Genomic DNA, 22,413 nt, shown 5'->3' with positions numbered 1-22,413 from the left:
GACTCTTTAACAGTGCTCAGCCAGGTCTCCACACCAGATAGTGTAGCCTTTGCCAACCTGGTACCCTCCAGATGTTTTGGACTAAAGCTCTCATCAGCCTTAGCCAGCATGCTATAGTCCAAAACATCTGGAGGGCACCAGGTTGGCAAAGGCTGAGATAGTGCCCAGCGTTGCAACCAGGCTCCTGGCCTTTCATTTTTTTGGAAAATCCAGAGGGGAGGCAGCTGTTCTGGGGGGCAAGGATGATTGATTTATTTCCCAGACCAAAACCAGCACTCAACTGCAGGTAGAAACTGTGTCCTACTGAGTCATGTGCAGATGTGTTGCACTTTAACATTTTTTAAAGTAGTTTTTCCCCTACACAAAAAAATAAGCATAGCATGCTGATTTGAGGAACTATGAAAACCAAAACAAAAAAAATTCCTTCCAGTAGCACCTTAAAGACCAACTAAGTTAGTTCTTGGTATGAGCTTTCGTGTGCATGCACACTTCTTCAGATACCTATGAAAACCAAATTTGCTCCTATCTCAGTAGAAGAATGGCAGGTGAAGATGTTGGACTTTTGGGAACTGGCCGACCTGTCTGGAAGAATCTGCGACCAGAATGAAGAGGAGCATCAGGAAGATTGGAAAAAAATTAAAGAATATGTAGCCAAATATTGTAAAATAAGATGTTAGAAGTTACTTGAAAGTGCCAAACAGGCCTAGGATTAGAATAAGAATGAATTGTAAAAGATTATGGACTAGATTATTAAGAAAAGAGAAGAGGATAGAAAATTGAAGGAGTTAATTTTATGAGAAATATGATTTTGGAGAACTGTTACAAAGTGATTCAATGAAATTCAGTTAGAGGGGATTCGAGGAAGTCAGTTGACAATGAAAGTTAAATTGAGTTTTAGAAGTAATAAGTCTTTTATTTTTGTTTTATTTCTCTTTAGTACTGTAATGTATGTTCTTTTGTGTGTTTTAATTGTTATGTTTGTGATAAATGTGGAAAATTAATTTGAAAATTTGAAAAAAAGAGAATTTGCTCCTATATAAGGGTAGAGGGGTGGGGGTTATATGGATTTGTTTTGTGCAATTTTAGTCCACTTTAACTGGGCAAGCCTACATTTCCAGTATACACTTGAATCCTACCCGCAAAATAGTGAATGTGGAGACACCCTCAGTGGATGGAGTACAAGGAGAAAAATAGTCCTTTCTCCTGTCATGAGCATAAGAAATTACATGGCCATTGTGTAGCAGGGTAATTACCTAGACACCATCTTCTTTGAGCTTGTCTTTGAGGTCATCGTCATGCAATGTGGTCTTGGTATAGAAAGGTCTATATTATGTAAAATAGGTCCTAAAAAGCTGATTTCATACACAGAACTAAATCTCGGTCTTGCCTCCCTCTAGGCATCCAAACCACCACAAGCAGAGAAAAGTGGCTTACGGGGTTTTGATGAAAAGGCATATGTCTCCTCAAAGCTGCTGAAGGCCGGAGAAGATCCTTATCGGCAACATGCCTTCAATCAGTTAGAGAGTGACAAGCTCAGCAGCGACCGGCCCATTCGAGACACCAGGCATTACAGGTACTGTATCAGACTGCTGCAGTTTACAAACCGTCACCTTATGCTAGACTATCTTTGCCAATCCTTGAGTCATCTTTCCTGTGAGGAAGACAAAAGTAGTGTTCACAGGTAAAGCTAAGAAAGTCCATTTTCCCCTAGCACAAGCTTTCCTTTTCTGTTTTGAACATGCAAAGATTATTAAGACCGCATGCAACGCAAAGAACAGGCGTTTTAAACATGTAAGCTGGCCGTAGTTCCAGCCATGTCTGCATAACCTAACTGGAAACAAATTGTCTATAGTTTTGTGGAAGTAGGACTTGTTGGCATGGTGCCATGGAGCTGTTCTTGCAACAGCAGGGTCTCTCCTGCCTCCCTGGATGGTTGGTACGTGGGGCAGGCTGGCAGTGAGGTTGGGGTTGAGAATTTAAGTGTTTCAGCCTCTATGTGGAGGGTGCAAAACAAACTGCTTGGGATACCCAGAAGATGACCTCCTTGCATTTGTAGCTGCCCTGACTGTAAGACCTTAACTGGAGATGCCTCTCTAGGTTCCTCCACCTCCTGAAGTGAGGTAGGTGGTTTCAAAGGAAGAGGAGGGTCTTATTGGGGGTGGTTCCTTGCTTATGGAATACTCTCCCCAGGGACTTGCCTCGCACCAGGTTTTTCTCCACCAGGTGAATACCTTTATCTTCTCCCAGATGGTTAACATTTCATGCTTTTAGCTCTAAGAACTATTTTGTCATCTCTTGTTGGTTTGAAGTGCTAATTACTGATTTCATGCTACTGTGTGGTTTTATGCTGATTTTGATTAACTTTGTGTCGCTGTTGCTTTTTCATATTGATTGTTTTTAGTACTGTTTTGCTTAGACCAGCACAGTGGATAAGTTGCTTTTAAATGTTAATTATTCTTCATGAAATGCTGCAGCAGGCTAATGCTTTTACATGTAATTGCCACTTTTGGAACAAACCAGGACCCTAAACTAGGGTTTGGAACTGGGTTAGACTGTTGGCTGGTAACCCTTAGTTTCCTAGTTAAGACAAAAGTAGAAACTATGGCTTCTTGGTTTAATTGACCAGCCTGTGAAAAGAGGAGTGAAGGGGCTTTATGCACAGGCAACAAGCTCATTCATACCTTGGCTTATTAAACTGAGATATGAGTGCTGTGTTTTTAATTCAGTTGCTGCATGAGGCATCTGAGCTGGATACTGATATTGATTTTTAAAATATGGATTTTTGTTCATTCTTTCACAAATTTTGCTTTAGGACATTCATTATATGACCAGTTAGAAGAAAATCAGAAATACGTGAAAAAATCTATGTACACTCACGTCCGCCCCACTTCAGCCAAAGAGAGCAATTTCTGAGAATGGAAACATGAGTACCAATATGAGTCTTCATTATTGCTGTTTTGAAGCTACTGCTCACAATCCTGTTTTAAACCTGTAGACACCAGATTATTGTCGATTTCCCCACTGTGTTCTGTGTATATTCTTCCATTTCTCCAGCGTACCTCACTGCCATTTCTCACATTTCTCCATGCATTATGCATTCACAAACAGAAACTAAGTACAAGCCTTGATTTCCATACCCTATCTAAATACCTTGCAAGTCGTTGCAAGACAGGACTGTTGAAGATTGGACCGGCAGCTGTACAAAAGCGCTGAAGGACTGAATATTCCCCCATCCATCCGCAGATAATTCGAGGCATTGCTATCTCCGCTGAATTGTAAGCTAAAGAATGATGTTAGAGGAAAGCATCTCAGCATTTACCAGTTCACAGTTATTTAAGTGCATCAGGAGATAAGATTATTTGAAAGAGATGAGGTGGCAGATAAGACTCTGAGGCTTTGGACTGTAGATTACTTTTATTATCAGCAGGCTACTGTTCAAAGCAATTGAGTTGGCAGGTCTATCTAGCATAAAGCCAAGAGCAGGATATGAATACTTCAACAATTCAGGCCCCCATTTGCAACATACATTTACAGCACTATTATACCACAGTCATGGCTTCCCACACAGAAACCTTGGAACTGTAGTTTGTTAAGGGTGCCAAGAGTTATTAGGAGACCCCTATTTCCCTAACAGAACTATAAATACCAGAGTGGTGCTCAGGGAACTCTGAGAATTGTAGCTCTCTGGGAGGAATAGGGGTCTCCTAACAGCACCCTTCATGGACTACAGTTCCCAGGATTCTTTGAGGGAAGCCATGACTGTTTAAAGTGGTATGATACTGTGTTAAATATACAATGCAGATGGGGTCTTGAGATTGCTGATAAATACCTGGAGACCATACATATGAAATCTGAGTGTTTTGTTAGTGTCTTCACAAAATTATCGTTGCCCCCTCCCCCATGGAACACAAAATTCAAAGTTGTGAAGGTAAAAAGAAAAAAAGAAAAAGCCAGCTGTTCCCTACAACTTGAGATTGTGGTTATGAGTCCTGGAAGAATAGCTCCCTACCTTGCAGGCCTTTTTCTACCCGACCTGGGAGGGGAGGGCCCTGAATGACTCCAGCTACAAAGGCTGAGGCTGCTGAACTGAATATTGGACTAGGGTATTGTTTAGCGGGGTTTGGGGGGGGGGTGTTGCTGTTGTTGATAAAAAATTTTACCTTTATTTTAGATCTTATGATTTAAGTGAAATTGATTTCATTGTGCTTTTTTAATGTTTTGTATATGACTATTAAGTGTGGATGTGCTATGTAAATGCCATGTTTACCTGAAAATGCCTGTTACAGATAGGTAGCCGTGTTGGTCTGCCATAGTCAAAACAAAAAAAATTCCTTCCAGTAGCACCTTAAAGACCAACTAAGTTAGTTCTTGGTATGAGCTTTCGTGTGCATGCGTGTATCTGAAGAAGTGTGCATGCTCATACCAAGAACTAACTTAGTTGGTCTTTAAGGTGCTACTGGAAGGAATTTTTTTTGTTTTGAAAATGCCTGGTTTACTTGGAACCAAGCTAGGTACCGATATATGCTGTATTGCCCAGGCCAAGCTGCTGGATTCAGGTCACTAGAGTGCTTTCACAGGCATGCGTGAAAATCCCATTAACTGCCGATTATTATAATACCATTATTCTTTATCCTGCCCTTCCTCCACAAAGCTCAGTGTGATGCACATCATTCTCCTTTTCAATGTATCCTCCTCACAACTCTGTGAGGTAGGCAAGGCAGAGAAATGGTAACTGGCTCATGGTCACACAAGGAATGTCCTGACTGAACCCAATACCCTGAGTGCTAGAACAGCACTCAAACCACTAGATCACACCACTGGCTCTTATGTGTTTAAGAGGCTTTATACTGTATAGCACTTTATCACATGTACAACACACTATCAATAAGGTCAGTATTACATATCCCACACTGAGGATGAACTGTAATATTTATTTGGATATTCAGATACAGTAGTACCTTGGTTTAGGAACAGTCCTGTTTACAAACTATTCGGTTTACGAACTCCACAAAACCAGAAGTAATGTCCTGGTTTGCGAACTTTACCTCGGTCTAAGAATGGAAGCCGAATGGTGGAAGGGCACCGGCGGCAGGAGGCCTCATTAGGGAAAGCACGCCTCGGTTTAAGAACGGTTGCGGTTTAAGAACGGACTTCCGGAACGGATTAAGTTTGTAAATTGAGGTACCACTGTACTGCTTTTTATTAAAAAACAAACAAACCACAAAGCCATATAGAATACTATACCATGCACTAGCTTTGGATTGGAAATGCAAGCTCCACTATTTGCAGTACTTAAATCAGCAAACAATCAGATAAAACCTATTTTACAAGGAAATGTAACACTAAAAAGTAGTCATGAACAATCAATACCAGGACATAAGAGAAAACCAGAACATCAGCTGAAACTGCTCCAAGTATCTTCAGTGACACTGCCCTCAGATACGACAGTTTTGCTGGTATGACTGTACTTGCTTACTGATAGCCCCCCAACAAAAAACACCCACACACGGGCCACAACAGGCTACCTGCCCCTGCGGCAGACCCAGGTGCCAACTTTGTCCACACGCAACACTATTACAGGACCTAATAATGCTATTCACAACAATAATAAGGGTTTAAGCATTCGCCTCCTCATCTTCCCATGTGAAACTCACACACCAGTGGCGTAGCGTGGGGGTGCAGGGGGGGCCGGCCGCACCAGGCGCAACATCTGGGGGTTAGGGTTAGGGGGCGCAAATCTACGGGTTAGGGGGCGCAAATCCATGGGTTAGGGGGTGCAAATTACTTGCCTTGCCCCGGGTGCCGACAACCCACGCTACGCCACTGTCACACACACACACACACACACACACACACACACTCATCTAAATTCTACATAGAACAAACAAACCAGTATTTATGCAAAATAATAAACAGATACTAATCTGACACCAGACATGGTAATATTCAAAAGCTAGTGGGGGCACTTTTCAGCCTCCAATGACACCTGCAATTTCCCTTAAAGTAGCAAAGGACCTTCAGGAGGGAGGCAGCAATGCAAAACTGCAGAATTGACAATGCATCAAGTGGTTCAGTGCTATAACTTGTTGAGTGAACCAAGACAAATGATTTTTAGCACATTACATATGTTAATTGGCTTACCAATGCCAGAATATCTGTATTATTAGCAACTGTTATGCAAATTGCAACTGTTAATTGTGTAATTATCACTGTCTGTCTGTACTCTCTCTGTTGTTTATGATCTGCAAACAGCCTCCATCCCACTGTGTGTGTGTGTGTGTGTGTGTGTGTGTGTGTGTGTAATATGCCTGTAATTCAGGATAACACTTCATGCCTATGATGAAGTGGACTAAGTGGATTATAGTTCATGAATGCTTATACCATAATAAATTTGTTAGTCTTTAAGGCGCCACAAGACTTACTATGAGGGCTATCCCTCTGGAAAATAAAAATGACTGTCATTTCTCTATATCATGTGGCCTTAATAGCATTCTAAAAAAAACAGCAGAAAAAGAAAATGTGAATTAGTGCAATGATATACATAATGTGTCTTGTGCCTGATTCTAGTTCTTCCACTTACCCTTCGTCAGAGCGTCTTTTTATGCTTAGAAATTGCAGTAATAGGCCACTGTCACAGTAATAAAATGCTGCGTTAAAAAATAGTTGTCACTTAGAGCGGCCATAAAACAATAGCAATGAACATTGGGATAAAAAATAGTAGCAGTTTAGTGATAGCCATAAACCAATACTAATAAATGCTAGAGCAATATATAGTTCAAATAAGTCCTGGGCAGAACAGCTATCTTTCCCAGCTCCTGGGGAAAAGAAACTGTAAAAGTAGCCCTGATTGGCCAAATATATACCTTTGTCACACCCCTATTCCTTTGCAATGCCCCCTCTATGTCTTCTCTTTTGCTGTGCCATGCTCCAAAAATCCCCTATTCTGAAGTCTCCTGACCTTTTATGTTTCAGCACTTTATCTTATTGAATCCGTCCTTCAAGCTGGGTCTGTGACATCTGTAGGCGCCCTTCGTCTTGCTCTGCCAATGCCCACTTCTCCCCTATGTCTTCACCTGTGTTTTAATAGTGTTTTCACAAACAATGCTAAAAGCAGCTGTTGGTCTCAATGGCCTGGTTCATGTGTCACATTGAACCATAGCTTAAAACAAACTATAGTTTAATGAGAATGTGCAGTGGGCTGGTGCTACCACACCAGCAAGCCAGAGTCACTTTGTCGTGTCACCTGAACCTGGGCTTGTGATTGCTCTCTCTCAAACAAACGATTAATGGTAGCCACAGTTTGTTCTTGGTTGACTGCTTATGGGTTTGTTTGTTTTTGGAAGAAGCAAACCATGAGTCGGGTTCAGACAACAGAAGCCAGACTCTGGTTGTTTTGCCTGTGGTGCAGTAACTGTACGGGAGGAATGCCGCATGAACTTTTTAACAGTGTGTACTAACACACTGCTAATTTACGTTAAGCCATTTATATGCAAAATGGGCTTTTGTTAACATAAACCGCAAAGTGAAACAGACCCGCTTGTACATTAAATGTGCATTCTATAATGTAGCTTTTAAAATTGACGTATGAACTGCAATTTTGACTGGTTTGAAGATCATTTACGTATTAAAAAATTGCCTTTTGTTATTTTTCGCTAAAAATAACAAGCCCCCCATTTTTTTTTAGTAAAAAAAAAAAATTCAGGGGAAACTTCATTTTGAAACTGGTTTTGGAGCTATTTGCAGAGTAATAGCTGAAACGAATGGAAATCGGTTATTGTTTTTGGTTTGATTTTATATGTTGTGGTCTTGTTTGTGAACTACCTTGAGACCTCCAGGTATAGGACGGTGTATAAATTGAACTAATAATAATAATAATGTCAAGAACCCATGTGGTGTGGGGCTGGTCTGGACGGTGCTCTGTACCACTAGCACCACTATGTGACTCCCACCAATAAAAGCTTGGAACCTCCCCTTCTCCATAATTATGGCCGATTCATAGACATCCTGCCACATCATCCTATCAGCTGCTGCTGGGCCTTGTAGGAATCAACAGTGCAGCTGCTTTTATAGAGCCATAGAGTGCCATAGATTTCCCCCTCCCAGCCCTTTGGAGAGAGCGTGAAGCAGATTCCAAAAGGATGTGTTGATACCAACTTTTTTTTGTTAGTGCTGTTTGAAACCAACATGCTTGTTAACTGGTGTTACTGGCAGTTATAATCCGATGGATACTAAGTACCGCTGTCAGCACTGCCAGCGTGTGATGAATTGCACTCCCGTAATAAAAGAAGCTATATGGGGAAAAGGTTGGCAGGGCACCAAAATTCCGTTATCGGCTGTTTGGTAAAGATGTGCATGATATTTTGTGAGCTTGGCAGCAGTTTGGGGAGTTTTACTTTCCTAGCAAATCCCCCATTTCATCACATGCTGTTTCTCTCTGTTTGTTACAGGTGTGCCTCTGTGCACTACGGTGCCGACCTGCCAGCAACCAGCATCATTATCACTTTCCATAATGAGGCTCGTTCCACCTTGCTCCGCACAGTGAAAAGGTAAGGCATGCTTTTAGCTCCGACGGGACTTGAGGTTTCAGCCCTAAACAAACCTGCTTGGAAGTAAATCAGCGAGGCTTACTCCAGAGTAAGAAGAGTTAAATCTGTCCTGCAAAACTGCAATCCGAAGTGTATTTAGTGGGAAGAAAATCCCACTGGGCTCAGTGGGACTTATGCCCAAGTAACTTGGTTGCAATCTAGCTGTTTAGCTCATTTAATAGTCAAAAAAAGCACCCGAACCTCTATTTGGATAAATCTGCAGACCATTTGTTCACTGAATGCTTGGTGATGGGAGTTAACCCATATTGCTTGCTACATCCACAACCATCTCTTTCATAAACTGTGGTTCTGCTTGCATAATCACAGCATTGGTATCAATGTGTTAGAGACTTGGGGCCAAAAATTGGTTTTGTTTTTGTTTAAACCAACTCCCAACAATATACCTGCATCCCATTCCCTTTTTAAACTCACTTAAAGTCCCCCAAACTGTAATCAAACCAACTCCCAACAATATACCTGCATCCCATTCCCTTTTTAAACTCACTTAAAGTCCCCCAAACTGTAATCATTGGCTGTCACCACCATTCCAAATAGGCTGTCATAAGAACTTTGGGTTGTCCCAGTTTTTTTGTAGAGACCAGATTGTATGTTCATCAGTCATGTATAGGACATATCTATGCAGGCCCACAGACTGAAATCCCCCAATGCAATAGATTAAAGTAGACAAGGGCTGAAAAGCTGAAGTCAGTGCAAAGAAGGAGCAAGTGAGGAACCTGCAGCCTTCACTCCTTTTCCTGTTTTTTTATAGACTACCATTTATTAAGCCAGGAGAAGTTTTCAATTAGCAATAATTGAACCTCGGATTAACCTCATTGGCTACGAAAGTGCCTGAGCCAATATCTTATATGACTGCAATATACAAGTTATAACTGGGCTAAGCATGAATGATGACATGTACTTGAGCAGGGACACAATATACTTCTGCCCTGTAACAAAGTAACTTAACACTTCAACATACCGTATGAAATTCCAGAATAGATAGCTTTTCTACCCGACAACTCTTTAGATATTTGAGAAATTCCCCAGGGTAATTCAGGGCACTGACTGGGCATCAAGCAGCAGATGGAGAGGTGGTAGTGATGGGGAGAGGTATTTTGGTGTGAGAATTGAACTGGGAGCTTCTTCATGCAGTGCATATACAGTGGTGCCCCGCAAGACGAACGCCTCACAAAACGAAAAACTCGCAAGACGAAAGAGTTTTCCGTTTTTGAGTCGTTCCGCAAGACGAATTTCCCTATGGGCTTGCTTCGCAAGAAGAAAGCCCATAGGGAAATCTCCGGAGACCTCTTTTAAATGCTGGCGGTGGGGAGCAAAGCCTTTCCCCCCCTCCGGCCTTCAGAAGAGGCTTCGCTGCCGCCCGCCAGCATTTAAAAATCCGCTGTCCCCGGGGCTTTTAAAATGCTGGCGGTCGATAGCAAAACCCTCCTGTCCCCGGAGCTTGCGGGGCGGGAGGTGGGGAGAAGGGCTTTTCTTCCCACCGCCAGCCTTCAGAACAGCCTTCTGAAGGCTGGCGGTGGGGAAAAAAGCCCTTCTCCCCCCCCCCCCCAGCCTTCAGAAGAGGTCGGGGGACAGACTGTCCCCGGACCTGGTCTGAAGGCGGTTTCCATAGGAACGCATTGATTGATTTTCAATGCATTCCTATGGGAAACCGTGCTTCGCAAGACGAAAAACTTGCAAGACGAAGAAACTTGCGGAACGAATTAATTTTGTCTTGCGAGGCACCACTGTACTCTGGCACCTTAATAATAATAATAATAATATTGCCATCCATCTGTCTCAAGAGACAATGGAGGAGTGTGCCTTTCAGGTGAAGCCAGACTGTTGGACAGTTACAGCGACTGCTGTGGCTGTAGAGGCCAATATGGGAGAGATAAGTTTTGTTGCAGCTGGGGCAAATGAAGGTTGTGCTGCTGCAGATGCACCATGGCGTTTCTTCTTTCTGCGCTCCTCCTGGTGGTCATTCCTCCTCTGGTCACTGTCTCCAGGCACTTCAGCCATAATGATGATAACAGTAATGATAATATACAGCAAATGTCTTATAACTCAAAAGGCACTGAGAATGGAAGGTTTTTATCTGGTGCTGAAAGATGGTCGGTGCTGGCCCCAGCTGAACCATAATGTGTGGGTATTGTACAGCTGGGGTGCCATTGCTGAGAAGGTGATCCTTACAAGCCACAGTCCTTATGCGTGCCTGTACAAATTACAATTAAAAATAGGAGTCACACCCCAAAGTTCTGCTTTCTATTTTAACTCCCCCTTTCTAGTTTTTGTTTCAACATTATTGCATTAGTATATATTTTTTAATGTAATAAAAAAAAAGTCAGCTGAAAAACTTTTCTCAGGAGGAGGGATTTGTGACAAAGCAGCAACCAATCAGGGCTGGGCACAGCCGGTTTCTGCTGCAAACTAGCAGACCTTGTGTCTGCCTGCCTAGTCTCCATCAGGTCACATAGCCCTAAATAGGGTTCAGGCATGTGTGACAAATCCAATTTTTAATATATATTCTTTTCATGCATCCTTGGCTTGGCTGCTTCTGGTTTTCTTTTTGCCACAAATAAACATTTCCAATGACCATTTCCCCCAATACCTTTCCGGGCTAAAGAATGCAGCAAGACTGTTTACTCTTGGGGGTTGTCGTTGTTTCCTGAGAAAATGTCCTCTGCTCCCTTTGAGATATTAAACTTTTGCTAAAAGTGTCCTTTAAGCCGTCTTTCAGGTCAGAGAAATGCTTTCTCTGTGGACACCGAGGTGGGGAAAGGGGGAGGGAGAGAGAAAGGGAGAGTGTATCTCAGCTGGAAGGCAGCTGAGAGCACCTCTGGCAGTGATGCATTATTCATCGGAACTATTTTCCCTCACTCCAGGTCTTAGGGTCTTGCAGAAAACTGCTTTGTGAATAAATAAGAGGTTCTTTCAAGTGCATCCTGGCTGGGCTTCATGAATGCAAGGATGCTTTTGCGCACTGGAGAAAACAGAAGAAATCTTTTGCAAGGCAGTATTGGTCTTGGGGAGGCTACCCCTGGGGAGCATAAAACTTTTGCTCCGAACAATAGGCAGTTAGACCGGCAGGACAGACCCACAATCTTTATGTGCCCCCCCCCCCCAGCAGTAAAACAATCAAATTCAATAACTGGCCATTCAATAACTGCCTCAAAATAAAGCCAGCCTTCGAAGCAGGGGCACCGACAGCACACACCAGCTGAATAGCTGCTTAGCTCCCAGCAAAGATGGCTGAACTTTTTTGGGTTCAGCAGAGCAATGCAGGAGCTATACAACTTAGATGGGAATTTATTGCCCATCTAAGTGCTTCCTTTCCAAAATGACAGCTGCCAGGTCTCAAGTATTCCTTGATGACTGTTGTTTCGGGGCCATTTCCGCAGGTCAGGAAGGCTGAAGCTTGGAGAGTTGATGAGAGCTGTTGCTTTATCAAGGGTAGGGCTGCCATATGTCCAGAAATTACCTGGATTTCAAAGGCAGAATTGATGTCCAGGAGGGATTTCCAAATGGCGGCACTTTGTCCTGGATCTTAGGCAAGTCAATCGAAAAATCACTTTTGTGTGTGTGTGTGTGTGTTTTTAAAAAGCTCCTGGTTTTTACTTTTTGAAATATGGTAACTCTAATCAAGGGAGCAACTCAAATGGTAAGCCTATATAGGAGCTGTGGATTCCACGCTTTCTTGGGTCTCAATCACAGAGCAATGCCATGGGCTGGGAACTTCAAAACTCTGAAGTACCTGCATTTCCCACCATCTCTTCTGCTTCTCTAGCCCTTGAGGGAGATGAGGGGTGTTCTAAGAGCCAGCCAGAAGCTCAGGCAGCCGGTGTAAGAATCATCATAGCTGGGGCAGGAATATCAGGTTTGATGGTACTTCAGGATCACTGCAGGGTGGAGAGCTGGAGGGTCCAGCTCTCTTTGCTCTTCATCTGAGGAGACCTTAGGTTTGAGGCAAGGGCAGGGATAAAGCCTGATAATTTTTTATTCTTTCATAGCACACCCAAACCTGACTGCAATTCCAACTAGAAATGGTTTCTTACCTCTAATTCCAACTAGGAATGGGCTAGAAATGAAGGGAGTCATAATTCCTTCCCATTCTAGAGATTCTTTCCCCTAATCCTGCCCCTGAATGAATGAGGGTTGGTTGTTAGGAGTTGGGGTGGGGAGAGGCATTCTGCCAGTCACATCCTTTTGAAATCTCTGGAGCTAAACCACAGCATTCAAAACAGGTTCTAGGATTAAGACCTAGCGAATCTTGACTCCTATTAAATTCCCATTGTCTTCTACGCTTAAGAGAATACTTATAGCTCCAAGTCTTTGCTCATGGTGATAAAGTGTAAATCGTGGCTATGCTACACTCAAGGGTAAAGTATAAGGCTAGCAGGCAATCATCCATGAAGTTATATATCTCCTGGACTTTGCATTATCTGAATCAGAGGAATGGTTGGAGTTGACCTTCAGCAAAATGTTACGGTTAAGGTTATGACTGAAGCAGGGATGGTATGGGGTTGCAATGGCAACCAGAAGGCTGACAATCAGTGCTGGAAGGTAGTAAAAGCTTCCCTAGCACCTGGCCCATTTCCAGGCCCAGGTCAACCATTAAAGCCCTTCATAGCTTGATTCTTCAGTATCTGAAAGATATTCTGTTCAAAGACCCCAAGATCTTCAAACGAGGCCTGTCTCTTAAGTGCTCCCCCATGGTGACATTTAGTGAGCAGTGAACTGTAGAGTGCCCCATCAGAGACCCACCTCAGAATCTTTTTGATACCAGACGAATAGGCATTTTTGTTTTCCCTCAGTGATTTCATTAACAAAGAAATAGTGGCCTAGTCTTTCCACATATTGCTGCCATTCTTCTGCTTCTGGACTGAATCCCTTAATTCTCCTATAGGATATCTGATTTTTTTTTCTTGTTGCCATGGTTCTAAATTGATGTATAAGACCATGTTAATAAATTTTAAGACCCAGAAAAAGAGGCAACAGCCTCTTGATGAACAGTTTAGCACACAACTGGATAGGAAAATGAAAGTAACCACAAGAACAAGCTAAATTGTAGAGTCTTGAGATAATGCTTAGCTCTATCATTACCCATTACTACACCCAGGCTTTTAAAGATCCTTTAAAAAAAATCTGTATAACGTTATGGTTTGAGAATGGTTGCTTTCGTTCTGTGGAACTTATCTCTTGGCATTCTGTATTAGCTGATAGTTGCTGTGGTGTTTTAATCTCTAGACCCTCTTCCTTGGAATGGTTATTTTTTATAGTTGCTTTATTTCCTGCTTTATTGATTCTTGATTTATTGAAACTGTGATTTTTAATGGTTTATTTTGTACGTCACCCAGAAAACTATTGTTGGGCGCTTGATGAATGGAGTAAATAAATCAATAGATTGTGGTGTGTCTGTGGTGCAGCTGGGGCCGAAAGCAAAGGCGCCAATTGGCCAATGAGGAAGGCAGCTCTGAGAATGGTCAGTCATCAAATCCTTATGAGAAGATGCTGCAGGGACACAAAAGCCTGCAGCCTGTTTGATACATTTCCTGTGGAGTAGTGCGGTAGTCTCTGTCCCATCATTCTCCTACAAAACGCATGCAGTGTTTTTAACTTTCACCAGTCTGTTTAGGTCTGCCCTAATTATATAGGTAACGGTTGTAGAAATATAATTATCGGGAGAGCTGTGAGAACAATCACAAGATGCCAGCTGCTGTGCTACATTGAGTAATGCATGAAACATGCCAGCTAATCTTGAGGATAGGTCCAAACATGCCAATTGAGATGATATAGATCTCAACCTTCCCCATCATTGGGATGTTTTAGATAGCAACTCCCATCAGCCCCAGCCAGCACAGTCAGGTATGATGGATGTCACAAGCCAAGAACATCTGGAGGGAGCCCTCTGTGACATCCTGCCAGGGTTTGCCCCATTGCTGGGTTCATTAGGATGTCAGCGAGAGGCAGCACCTAGTAGTGAAGTCAACACTGCCTGGCAGCCCAACTTGTGGAATGAACCATGGGTGCTGGCCAGAACTCTTATCCTTACACCCACAGCCTGATTCCTTCCTACTTTTTCTGAAGGTCTTTGGGCAACCATCACCACCCGAGTGGAAGTGGTGGTGCTCAGATATCAGACTCCAACCAGGAAATAACTGAGTCTGAATCTCCTCAGAGGGCCTTATATCTTGCACGTACAGCACCCTCTCTTGAAGTGCATACATATCCCTAAGCCCAATGCCCTGAAGGGAGCACTGTTGTTGTTGTTTTAGCCAGGGCTGTCTCTATCCAGGGGTGCAAGGGCTGCAGGGCACCAGGGCGCCGAATTCTGGAGGGCACCAGATGCCCGCTGCTGAAGTCACCTAAGCTCTTACCACCACCACCTCGGAGAATGAGCAACAGCCGCCATCGCCGCTCCCCACGGTGGGGCCCCTGACCTGGCTGCCACTGCCAAGAGCTCCGGCTGGGAGAGGAGGACGAGGAAGGAGTGTGGGGAAAAGCAGCGGCAGTGCCAGTGGCGGGGAGGTGGTAGGCAGCGGCGGGAAGGCACGTGTGGTGGAGCTGGATAGGCCACTGCTGCGGTGCTCCTGCAGAATGGAGCGGGCGACGGGCAGCTCCCGCAGAGAAGGACAAGGCGGCAGCAGGGGCTGTTGCCACCTTTCGCAGCTGCGGCAGCATCTCAGGCCAAGCCTGAGTTGGGCTCAGCGGCAAAGCTGGAGCAGCCGCTGGCGCTGCAGAGACCTTGGGAGAAGCTGTGACTGGAGGAGCGGGAGGAGGAGAAGGAGGCGAAGTGAGTGAGCAAGAGCATCGACCAGGCGCTCAAGGAACAGAAAAGGGAATACAAGCAGACACACTGCCATGGTGGTGTGCGGGGCCGGCCAGAGTCCCATCTCAGCCTCTCCCTTCCCTGCCCCGCAAAGCCCGCCTGCTGGGAAGTGGTGGCTCCTTCACCCGCCCGTCCAACAGACGGACCCTTCAGGCTGGCAAAGGCGCTGTAACCCCTCCCCTGGCACCGGGGGGGGGGGTTTAGCTCCACCAGCTGTGTGTGCACTCCTTTCCCACCCAGGGAACCCGTCGCCCACCACGGTGCAGGCTTCCCTCCCTCCTTCCAGTGTGCCCTAAATTTGGGGACACTGGGCGAATCTTTACACCCCGGCGCTGCATATGCTAAAGATGGCCCTGGTTTTAGCCACAGAGTCCTATTTACATTAGAGCTCCACAAATGAGAACCAATAAGACCTTTTTTTTTGTTCCATCATAATTGTTTTTCTATTTTTCATTTACACGGAAACCGTGGAACACAATTTGCTTCTGATGAGCCTCTCCCCATGGACCCCATAACATCCTCTCATGGCAAAAGGGGCCGTACCACCTGACATTTCATGTGGGGAAATAGTTTCTGGCACGCTATTTTGTTTCTGTGGGGGCTAATTCCTCCGTACCACTGCACTGTGCATATTTGAATGAAACCATGAGTCCATGGTGCTCATGTATACTTTAGCAGTTTGTGCCTTTTTCATGAGACCAGCAAGAAACAGAAAGTTCCCTTTAGCTCAGGTTCACTTGTTATTCTTGGTTTGCTGATAGAAATAGAAACAATAACAACTCTGGCTTAATTTTCAAGGTGCTTGAGGTAAGCCATGTATCTCAATAAAATGGATCTGAATGCACTAGGCTGGGCATGAATTATTACTGTGAGTATAATTGCTGCTGCCTTCGCCTACACAGCCGGAGTCCATACCACTAAGTAATTACTGTAAAGTGCTGTGGGGTACCTGAAGTATGAAAAGGGCTGCTCTGTTCCAACTATTGGTTTCTTGCAAGCCTGCACAGAACCGCAGCAAAATCAGGCAAGAGGGAGGTGATGGTGTAAAAATTGTGCTGCCTGCCTATTTTGCAGTGGCCGGTCACCCTCTTCTGATGCCATTCTGCTTTCCTTCCAAAAGTGCAGCAGGTGGATTTGGCCTTCTGTGACAATTAGGGGCTGATTCGATTTTGATTAATCAGCCATTCGAGTAGCACCTGTTGAAAATTATATGTAATTAAATTGTTATAGATGATTACAGAGTTGTTTTCCAAAACAGAAGTTTAATTTCACTTTGGGGAATGGCAGCGATGAAGAAGTCCGATTGACGAGTTAACGTTAAGGCCAGAAATCTATAAAACCGGCTAATGAGTTTCTATGCCTGAGTTGTGGCTTGATGCCCCATGAGGCTCCTATTTCAAAGATGATGAGATCCCAACCAGTCTGTTTGAAATCTGGGGGCAATTGGGAAGTCTGAAAATAAACTTCCAGGCGGAGCTGGTGTAGCATTGCGGCTAAGACTCCAGAGGCCTTGTTTTGAATCTCACTTCTGCTGCAATGAATGGTGAATGGTCAAAGGAATAGAAAAGTTCTACTCTGCCTCACAATATGGGGATAATAATTATGACCTTTTAAAAAACTGTCCTTGTAAGGGATTGAGCTGTTTAAAGTGCGATCCCTCAGAAAGTTTTTAATCCAATCACAGATGGTAGAGGAAAGGTCCAGGCCCATTAGTTGCCTCAGGCCTTGCCTAAGCTAGGATAAAGGATGCAGGGAGAGGAGCACCAGGTAGAGCATGGAGTGAGCATGGAGCCTAAAGAGAGAGAAACTAGCATTGGGATGGGGTGGGACTGGCCGGGGATGAAGCCTCATTGCTGATGAGTGGCCAGTATGTGGGGCAATTAGTTTGAAGCAGTGCAAGCACCAAAGAACTGGAGGTTGCGTGAAAGAAATGTACTACAGACATGATGGGAGACAGCAGGGAGCAAAGGCTTGGTGGGGAAGGCAGGCCACCTATGACTGCAATACAGGAGATCCAGCAGTGACCAAGGACCTGTCTTCCTGGATTGGACAAATGAATGGGAATGGTGATCAGTCTCACAATACTGGCATGTAGTATAGACCAGGGGTTCCCAATTCATGGTCCACGGATCACAAACCTCGTTGAAGGGGGCCCTGGCATGTTAGTGAAGAACACTTACAATTTGAATTTTCGTGGGATTCTACGGAACTCAAATGTAATTCAATAAAATACAGTATAAGAAATAAAAGAAATAATGAAGTGCAATTAAAAATCAAAGCATCTAGCACAAGGCATGGCAGTAGCTACAATAGGCAGAAAAATCATACAGCGGTTTGCCAAAGCCTTGGGAATCTTCAGGTGGCCCATGGCAGGGGTGGGGTGAGGGGAAGCTATTACTATTGGGGAATGTTGTTGTTGTGAATTGTTTTTAATATTGTTTGTAATGTCGTAACCCACTCTGGGACCTTATATAAATTAACAACAACACTGATGGTTGATGTTAAAACATTAACATCATTATACATTTAAAAAATCCCCACTGCTTTGAGAACACAAACTGAGGTCTTTAGGCTTATCATAAACTGGTCCAAAAAACAACAACACACCCCAAAAGAAGATCCAATAGTGTATTAGCATTTTGTCACTCACTTTCATACCAACAGTGCAAATAGAATTTGGTCTAAATGTACAGATTGACAAACAACAAACTTGTGAATTGAGATTGGTAAAAACAGGGAGGCCAACAGTAGCCAGAGCCCATGACAGACGGAAGCAATTCTAGGTTTGTCCCCATGCTGATCCTCATTTAGTTCTGCAAGGCAGTGCTGAGACCCAGGAGGAGGTGGCTGACAGCCAGTGGCACCCCTGGGCAGATTGCAGGTAAGAAGACAGACATGTGGACATTCACTGAGGGCAGACTGAGGTTGGTGGGGCAGCGCTCCATTCGCCCAAATAGGCCAGCTTCCATTACCATAGAAACAACAGGCCACCTTATCCTGATGAGCTGCAGTCTGGTGGGGAGGAAAAAATACAATTCCAGAACCTTGAGTGGAAAATGTGGTTTGAAAGTCTGGCTATTAATTGCCTTTTATCTCTAGGTGCATATAAACAACACAGTCATTGATTTGTGCAATCGTTGGCACACATCATGCAGGAAGCAAGTACCAAGGGCTGTCAACCATTGAATATCTATTATGATCCAAGTTTAATGAATTGCACAGTGAACATAATCCACAGTTCAGACAAAAGAGGTTGCAATTTAAATAGCTATGTTGATATGTGACTAAATGTAGAACTTGGGGGAACTATGGAAGTTGGAATCTAAAGTTACGAAAAGGAGGAATAATACGTTTCACTAATCTTGCCATTGGAAGCCTTTCCCCTTTTCTAGTGTGACAGGAAGCTAGACTAGATAGGGAGGAATTGCCAGGAGAAATAATGTACGGTATATACTGACAACCCCTTTTGAAATTATGGATTTGTGTTTGAGGGGGGCACAAAGATGGTAAGAGAGACCTGAAGCTTGGAGTCAGGGGGCTCCTTATTTTTTGCAGAAGTGAAAAAAAAACAGAGAATAAAGTCATTCAGAATTACATACCTGATTTTGTTCTGAGGAAATATTTACTTGGCAAGGATCGTCTTAAGCCATCCACTCTCTGAGGACTTATCCTTGTTTCTCAATGGGTGTTGCTATTAATGCACACGTTTGCATCTGCTGTTGGTATTGGGTGCAAAGGAATGAGTTGTGCTTAACTTCTTGAGGATGGAGCATGTTTTAGATCTCCAACTATCTGATCTAGGCAAAAATTGTGTGAAATTTTGCTGTTGCTGAACATTAAGGTATTTGTGCCTTTGGGAGCCCTAGTTCTGGCAAGGCAGGGATCCTGAAGTGTGATGTGCAGGAGCAGCCTGTCTTCCAGAAATATTTAAATGGCCTCTTGAACAGCTTTCTCATTGGCGTCTCATGTCCTCTGCAGGGGGATGGTTGTCGGTCTGTTTGCTTGACATCTTTTGCATCGCAAGAAGCAGCTGTCTCTCATGAACTGCTTGCTCATTTGGCATCCCCCACCCCCTCGCTTGCTCTGCAGAAGATCTCTGTCAGTGAAAGCGTGTCTGCCCCAGCTACTTGCTCCAAGATATATCCTGGAACAGCTGGACTTCAGTCTGCAGGACTTCATCCCGCATAGTGTCTCAGGGAAATCAGTCCCTCATAATAATATTAAGTGGTTATATAACATTTTAAGAGTATTCAAAGCACTATCCTTACATTATTTCAGCTTTTTTTACAACACCCAAGTGAAGAAGGCAGTGATGACGGGGGTATTTTTCCTAGTGCTTAATTCTTTCATGGAGAATTGTCCATTTCACGAGTTCATTAGTAACAAAGAATGGGTGCAAACTGCAAATTACAGTAGGCAAGCGTGGCTGTTCCTGAGTTTTTAGATTTGTTTAAGGTATTTTATTTTACTTCTTTATTTTTGTACCTCTTTTGTACTTACTCTTTTCGAGAACAAGGTTGGAACCTCTGGTCCATGGGCTGAATGGGGTCCTCCAGGCCTCTGTCTGGCCCTCAGGAATCTCCCTAGTCCAGGCCACCTTCCATCCCTCATCACCCCACTCTGTGCCCTCCTTAAATACTTTTGTCTGGCTGCAACATAACCTTGAACATTGATAATGCCCATTGCTTGCCTCAATGGAGGATGGGGACAGGCATGTTTGTGTGTAAACTTCTGCCTTTTGCAAGGCTAGACATTATCCTTCTATACAAAGATAAGCGTCACCTCATTTGCTTGGCCTATCCTTGTTTTGGCCTTGCTCACACCTGGGATGCAGCCCCTGGAAGTTTGGCCACAAAGGAATTAGATCTGAATTTGACAATAAGTGAGATTAAGGAAAATATAAATTTTTTGGAGAACTGCTAGATTCTATTTAAAGGTGCGGATATAAGATTGTAAACAAGATGGTAATTTGCTTGAAAAGATTTTTTTTAACGATGTAAGTGGGAGCGGGAGACGTGAGGGAGTCCAAAGAAGTGAGGAAATTATGTTATGATATAAGCAATGTTGTTTATTATTTATGTATTTGTATTCAAAAAACTTTAATAAATATTTATAAAAAAAAGGAAGTTTGGCCACAAAGGAATGTGGGCTTCAGGTGGCAAAATGGCTCCTCTGCTCTGCTCTAGAGTGCTATATTCTTTCTGGTTGCCTTATGCAAATTTCCCTATTCTGCAATAATTTTTTTCTGGAAACCCCACAAAAGGGTTCAGTATCGTTTATCTCCACCTTGTGGTGTGGTCTGGGGGGAGCAAAAGCCAAAAGAATAAAGACTTGTCTGAGTTATTCCTCTGGCGGTCTTTTCATGTGGAACTATGTGCACACAGATTGTGCCAGGGATGACTTACCCCAGAAAGTGGAAACATCTGTGATAAGAAATAGACACTAGGCTTGTGGACAAGTGAGTGGTGAGAGAGAGAGAACTCTTTCTTTGGGATGTCATAGAGGTTGATTATATTTCAGAAATCAGGAGCTGGTGATGCTAGAGGGAAGTGGGATTCTTCCTGTGAGAGAGGATCATTTCAAAGAACAAAATAAGAGAGAAGATTCCAACTGTGGGATGGGTTTTAATGGGTAGGAGAGGATATATTAATTGCAATTTATCCATCCAGCCGCCCACATATGTGGGTTGAGAACAGCTTTTCAAAATCCCATCCTTGGCAGCAAAATTAAAAGCATAGGAATTACGCAGTAAAACCTTGTTTTGAGCAACTCCAGCTATGAAATAAGCTGGTTCCCCTTTCACACCCAGCTTATAAAGATTCAGGAAACAACCTGGGAAGTAAATTTAAAAATAAAAATTACTTTATTTTTTATGCATTGCATCGCAGCAACAGTAGCAATAAAAAATTGTGCAAGCAAAATACTTATTTCAGGCATGTGCCCACGGCTGGAACAAGCAGAGGCATATGTGCATCCAATGCTTCAAAGGAAGAGGGAGGGGTGAGAGGAACAGGAAGTACTATATACTCCTTCCTCTCTAGGTGAGGAAAGGGTAATGACATCACACAGAGTCCTCTCTACTAATTGTGTTTCCATGGTCTTAGTATCTGCCTTTCAGCAGTACACTTTTGTGGACTTTCTCATGCTAACTAGCAAGAATATTCATTTGTTAGGTTTGGCTGCTAATCACCTACACTAACTGCCTTTGTTTTACTCCCATAGTTGCTAATGGGAATTCAGATCTATAGGGAATAATATTGATAGGAGACAGGTGATTGAAATGTGACTAAGGGCCCCTCCAGAATGATTGTTTTTTCTGTGTAGGTATATTCCGCAGCGTGTCATTCATGTAACAATAGTGCATTAATGCAGGATTTATCCACACGTTATTCTGCTTTATTAGGTTTTCTGCCATGCTTCCCCGGTGTGATTGCTACCTGGAGGGGCACTCTGGTGCTATAACACATCAAAAGTGGAGCAAGCAGCCAGACGACACTCAGAATGTGGAAGGAAAAATTGCAGGATTTTAGCAGGGAGCGATGGGACAGGCACATACCGCAGAGGAAGCAGCGTGAGCAACCCAAAATGTTTGCAGACGCAAATGGTGTTGAAAGTGCAATCACGTATAACCATCACAAATAGCCTGAGCACAAATCATGATGGATGCTCAGTAAAGAGGGCATGTGGAGAGCTCCATAACAAACAACCATTTGAATTAAGAAACAGAGTTCAGGGATTTGAAATATAGTTCAGCAATTGATATTTGTATCTGGTTGCAATGACTTCCGTTAGCAGAGAGGGTACACACATAGATAACTACAGATAGGCATCCTTTTCCAGAGATCTGCAGAATGAGCAGTGCTCCTAAATCTCTCTTCCCTCCCCCACCACAACTTTCCCTTTCAAGCAAAAGATAAGAGGGGTAGGGATTTGCTGTCACAAGGCCAGATGTGCAGTCACAAATTTCTGGATTGGAAAAGCACTCAATCTGTTTCATAGGGA

The 22,413-nt window shown here is 43.6% G+C and overlaps 2 protein-coding genes across 3 annotated transcripts in view; one reads left to right on the top strand and one right to left on the bottom strand.

Moving 5' to 3' along the window:
• Nucleotides 1-22,413, bottom strand: part of SLC10A1 (solute carrier family 10 member 1) — a 322,488-nt gene that overhangs the window by 34,574 nt on the left and 265,501 nt on the right.
• The window catches only part of GALNT16 (polypeptide N-acetylgalactosaminyltransferase 16), a 142,712-nt gene that overhangs the window by 71,992 nt on the left and 48,307 nt on the right, over nucleotides 1-22,413 (top strand). For both annotated transcript variants that reach the window (XR_014566288.1, XM_083747166.1), the window contains exons 2-3: nucleotides 1,398-1,573; nucleotides 8,448-8,546. Coding sequence is in view for 1 of the 2 variants with exons in the window: in XM_083747166.1 (XP_083603292.1) it covers nucleotides 1,398-1,573; nucleotides 8,448-8,546 (275 nt within the window). In the remaining variant the exon portion in view is untranslated. The remainder of the gene's footprint in view (nucleotides 1-1,397; nucleotides 1,574-8,447; nucleotides 8,547-22,413) is intronic.

This window comes from Podarcis gaigeae (assembly GCF_964106915.1).
Source record: "Podarcis gaigeae genome assembly, chromosome: 1".
Lineage (NCBI taxonomy): Eukaryota > Metazoa > Chordata > Lepidosauria > Squamata > Lacertidae > Podarcis > Podarcis gaigeae.
This window is presented reverse-complemented; position numbering and strand designations above follow the sequence as displayed.